The sequence below is a fragment of the Arachis duranensis genome, chromosome 6 (genome assembly GCF_000817695.3).
Source record: "Arachis duranensis cultivar V14167 chromosome 6, aradu.V14167.gnm2.J7QH, whole genome shotgun sequence".
NCBI lineage: Eukaryota > Viridiplantae > Streptophyta > Magnoliopsida > Fabales > Fabaceae > Arachis > Arachis duranensis.
Genome location: NC_029777.3, coordinates 7,401,158 through 7,406,190, shown reverse-complemented (window position 1 = coordinate 7,406,190; position 5,033 = coordinate 7,401,158). Strand labels below are relative to the sequence as shown.

Genomic DNA, 5,033 nt, shown 5'->3' with positions numbered 1-5,033 from the left:
TTACTCTATTTATTTTTAATCTAATTGAGGACCTTATAATATTTTATAGAATTTCATTTCTATAGCTGTTGTTTCATTTCTAGGGAACTTAACTTTTCCAACTACCTTATTAATTTATTTTAGGTGATATGAGTATTGTTTAAGAACTTAACAACTTAAATTATACTATTAGAACATTAAATCAATTATTTCAGTTAGTTAATTGTCATAACATCTGGTCCCCACATAAAATATTTCCTAAAATCAATCAATCAATCATATCATATCAAATAAAGAAACAAAATAAAAAAGATCTTCTCCTATATTTTTGTAGGAAAATTTTCAGAAAACATCTATCCTGCATTATAATTATTTATATTTATATATATATATACAGGTGAGTGAGTTGATGAAGTTTGTAATTCACAGAACAAAGATACACATTGTTCCTCATCACATGACCAATGAAGCCGTTCTTGTCGATGCCGTTAAGGCCTTGTTCATTTTTTCTCATACTGGTACTTTACTACCATTTAATAATTTTTTGTTAATTATTTACCATTTAATAATATACTTATATATGTTTTTTTTTTTTTTGTGACAGACATACTTTATTCTACTTGTGTCATTGATACTATGTTCATATGTATTGTTCACACGCTTGGAGTATCATGTGAATTTAAATTCACATAAAGTTCTCTTTCAATTCCAGTCAGAAATTGAGGCATTGACAACACTCATACAACCCATGAATTATTCCTCCAAGAATTTAGCAAGATTTATAAATTCAGTTCTCCATGCTACCAACATCTCATTCTCTGACATTAAAACCAAGGTTAATTTAATGTTAATCAGTACAAATATTATTGTTTCAACATTTTAATCTAACCTTGTTTGTTTTATTTATTTTCTGGTGTAGGTTGCTCCATTATTATTTGAATCATTTGAGACGGTTCCTCAATTAGCCCAAATCTCATACATAGGAATGGAAGGCTACTTTTTTTCATTCTACAATGGTGATCATGGTCAACCTCTCGCAATATACTCAAATCGTTCAACATCTTCTTCCATTATTTCTAAGCATTATTATGTTCAGCCGGTGAATCCTGACAATGGAAAATTATATGGGAATGCAACAATATTTGATTCCTATGTTAATACAACTTGGGTTGGGGAAGCATTAAATGGTTCAAATGATGGATTTGTCACATTGGAAAAAAAGCTTAGCAATGATCAAGAATTCTTGTTCATTAGTTCATCAAGAATCACAAAAACAGGTTCAGTGATCTCTCTTGGAGTTCAAGCAACAAAAATAACTGATTTTTTCTCTAGTGTTATTAGTCATCACCAAGGTGCCATGTTGTATCTAGCTACAAAAGATGGACAAGTGCTTCAAGAAGGGATCAAGAATACTCATATGATTGTTTCTAAGAACGACACGGTTTCGTTTCAATATGTGAATAATCACACTAGTTATTATCAGGGTTCAGTTACATGCAAAAATGATGGTGAAGTTGTTGCTTCTACTTTGAAGATTCAGGGTGTTGAGTATTTAATGCGCTGCTCCTCAATTCAGATAATGGGAATCAAATTGGTACAACTTCTTAATCTTTTTATTTATCATCTAAAAACAATTATATTTTTTTATTGATTATCTTTGAACATGTTTATCGTTACTTGGAGCACAAGTTTCCTATATTCTTTAGTTTCTTGTTTGATTATTTACATATAATATGTGTTCAGGTGTATGTTGTGGGAGTGCCGAAAAATGGAGCAATGATCAGTTTCATAAAGGAATTTAAGAGATATGGGTTGATGGTACTGAGTGCCATGGTGATTATGTCCTTAATTGGCACGATTAGCATTGTAATTATGAAAAAGGCACTAAAGAAGCAAAAAGAAGCAACGGAGGAAGCTGAGAGAAAGAGTAAGAATAAGAGCATTGCTTTTGCGACAGCATGCCATGATGTTCGTGCTTCCCTCGCAGCCTTGACTGGTTTGATAGAGTTGTCATCTTCGCAACTCGTCCCTTCTTCATCAGAACTAAACTCCAATCTCAAACAAATGGACTCTTATACCAAAGATTTACTAGGTAACATTGCCTAATTATTCCTCTTAATTACCCTTATTGCAAGTACTTCATTTATTTTATTTTTCATCTTACAAGACACCTGCATATAATATATTAAAGTAATAAATTATATAACAGTCAATACTGTTAACATTCCTCTGTGTTACTGTGTTTGCTGTCATTTACATTAATAATAAGATAAATTAAAAAAGGTTCATTTATAAAAAGATTTTGCTCATGAAAGATGCAACTCATTTCAATATTAAAATCACTCCCTAAACTTTTTGACCTTGCAAATCTATATCAATAAAATCTGATGAAATTATTTCTTGTTTCTTAGAGTAGCATCTATATTTTATATGTAGATATAACAGTTTCACAAAGACATATTTATCATCCATGTGTAATGGTATATTAACTTGATTAACATTAAATACAATGAATAGGAATGCTGAATTCCATATTGGATGCAAGCAAGATTGAAGCAGGGGAAATGCAACTTGAGGAAGAAGAATTTGATGTGTTCCAATTCCTAGAGGAGGTAGTTGATTCTTACCATAATGTGGCTATGAAGAAAGGAGTAGATATTGTATTGGAACCTTTCAATGACTCAGTTCACAGATATTCACACACAAAAGGTGACAGAGTTAAACTCAAGAGAGTCTTGTGCAACTTATTAGACAATGCTGTTAAATTCACTGATGAAGGACACATAGCAGTTAGGGTAAGGGCACAGAAACCTGCATTGCAAAACTCAATGTCAATGATGAGGGTTACTAACCAAAATAGACCTTGGTCATGCTTATTCATCAAAAGAAAAAATAATGAACGACGGAATGATGATGACATAGAAGCTTCTAATTCAACCCAACCAGATCCTAGTAATACCATGGATTTCATATTTGAAGTTGAAGATACTGGCAAAGGAATTCCCAAAGACAAGCATGAGTCTGTGTTTGAGAATTATGTCCAAGTCAAAGAAACTGCTATTGACCATGGTGGAACTGGCTTGGGACTTGGCAGTGTGAGATCTTTGGTATGTAACCATTTTGCAGCTTTCTATAATCACACACGTATTTTGATATAAATCATGTTTAGGTACATTGATTTTTTGATGTAACAATTTTGTCAATGTGAGTATTAGACAGTTATTCTTGGAGGGAGGGAATAGCTCTTAATAAGGAAATAACTAACATGATTTTTTTTTCTCCCTATCTAGGTTCGATTGATGCATGGAGATATAAGAATTGTGGAGAAGGATAATGGTGGAAAAGGAACATGTTTCAGGTTCAATGTGCACCTCACTGTATGTGAGAAAAGAACAGATGATATCACAAGAGAAAGTGAATCTAAACCAGTTGACAGAACTCAATCACACAGGTCAACCATTCATGCTACTAGTTCTGGTTCAAGCATGTGTTCCTTGAGTCCCAAGTTACCTATTTGCGGCCCTAGCACTTTTCGGCATGAGGGATCTCGAGTTGTTCTCTTGATTCAAGGAGAAGAGCGCCGAAGAGCAACACAAAGGTTCATAGAGAGAAAAGGGATCAAAGTTAAGGTTGTTAAGCAGTGGACTAATCTGTCTCATACCCTCAATAAGATAAAAAAGAAGGGTCTGAATAGCTTAAGTTCAGGTTCTAGTTCTAGTTCTGCAACACATGGTTCTACTAATGCCCCTTTGAGTGTTTCGATGGATGAAATTGAATCTACCCAAGGATTCATCCTGATTGTGATTGATGCAAAAGCAGGACCATTTCAAGAACTATGCAGGGTGGTCTCTGAATTCAAGAGAGGCATTTGTGTTTCTTGTAGAGTTGTTTGGTTAGAGAATCCAATTTCTCCTAATCTTGATTTCAATAGCCTAAATGAGGATGATTATGATCCCAATGACATTGTTCTTCATAAACCATTACATGGTACCTCTTTGTTCCAAGTTTTAAGTCTTCTTCCAGAGTATGGTGATGGATCAATTCAAAGAGCTGAACTAGAAAAGTGCGGCACTTCAAGGTCAAGGAGTGGGAAGGAACCACAACAATCCATTGGAGATCAATCTCATGATCAAGGAGGAACAAAAGAGTGTGAAGTTCCAAGAAGCAGTGACAAGCCCTTGAGTGGTAAGAGAATCATGGTGGTTGAAGACGATAACACGATCCGCAAGATAGCTTCTGCTTCTTTGGAACAGCTTGGTGCTTCTGTTGAGAAATGTGAGAATGGTGAACAAGCTGTGGAGCTAGTTAAAGAGGGTCTAGCTAGAGATTTTCCAAATCTTCCATATGATTACATCTTTATGGACTGCCAGGTAATTAATTATAGTCACTGCCAAGTTTTCTATTGTATTAAAGTTGATTAGTGTTATTGTTTGTGATTGAACAGATGCCAGTGATGAATGGATATGAGGCAACAAGGCTAATAAGAGAGATAGAGAAAGAGTATAATACTCACATTCCTATATTTGCATTAACTGCTAATACTCAGGAAGAGGCAAATCCATTAGAAGCTGGAATGGACCATCACTTAGTCAAACCCATTGACAAAAAGGGTTTGCTTGAAGCCATCACAAAAGTACACGATAGAGTTGCCATTAGAGAGTGAAATTTATGTATTTCTTGGTAGTTCCGTAGGGATATATTTTGGGGTATATAGTATATTTTTTAGGTAGGATTTACTAGCTAACCTTGTTGAAGTGCATATGTTATTTGTAGAAGCTCAAACTTCACTAGTTTCTTTTTCAATAGTCATTCTTTCTCCATATTTTGTTATGTAAAATTTGAACAACTCCTTTATAAAATGTTCTAGCTTTTCAAACATACTAGAGTGAGACCGCGCAATGCGCATAAAGGTAGATTATTTATATTATATAGTATATTTTAATAAATATTATATTAAAAATATTTTATAGAATATATTATTTTAAGATTTTGAATTTATTTATTTTTAAAAAAGACATAAGTTATGTATATTAAAATTGTACAAAACTGCATCT

The 5,033-nt window shown here is 33.4% G+C and overlaps 1 protein-coding gene across 1 annotated transcript; it reads left to right on the top strand.

The window, feature by feature from the left end:
• The first annotated feature begins 436 nt into the window (after nt 1-436).
• On the top strand, nt 437-4,642 carry LOC107492296 (histidine kinase CKI1). The gene is made up of 8 exons (XM_016113297.1): nt 437-497; nt 584-645; nt 692-814; nt 899-1,573; nt 1,723-2,071; nt 2,497-3,086; nt 3,270-4,349; nt 4,424-4,642. Exons 1-8 carry the CDS (start codon nt 437-439, stop codon nt 4,640-4,642), a joined length of 3,159 nt encoding a protein of 1,052 aa, XP_015968783.1.
• Nucleotides 4,643-5,033: the final 391 nt, after the last annotated feature.

Coding starts and splice junctions, on each gene's coding strand:
- LOC107492296 (XM_016113297.1), top strand. CDS start 437: ATGACCAATGAAGCCGTTCTTGTCGATGCCGTTAAGGCCTTGTTCATT. Junction 646..691: donor GTATTGTTCACACGCTTGGA/GTATCATGTGAA, acceptor TTTCAATTCCAG/TCAGAAATTGAGGCATTGAC. Junction 2,072..2,496: donor TTATACCAAAGATTTACTAG/GTAACATTGCCT, acceptor TACAATGAATAG/GAATGCTGAATTCCATATTG.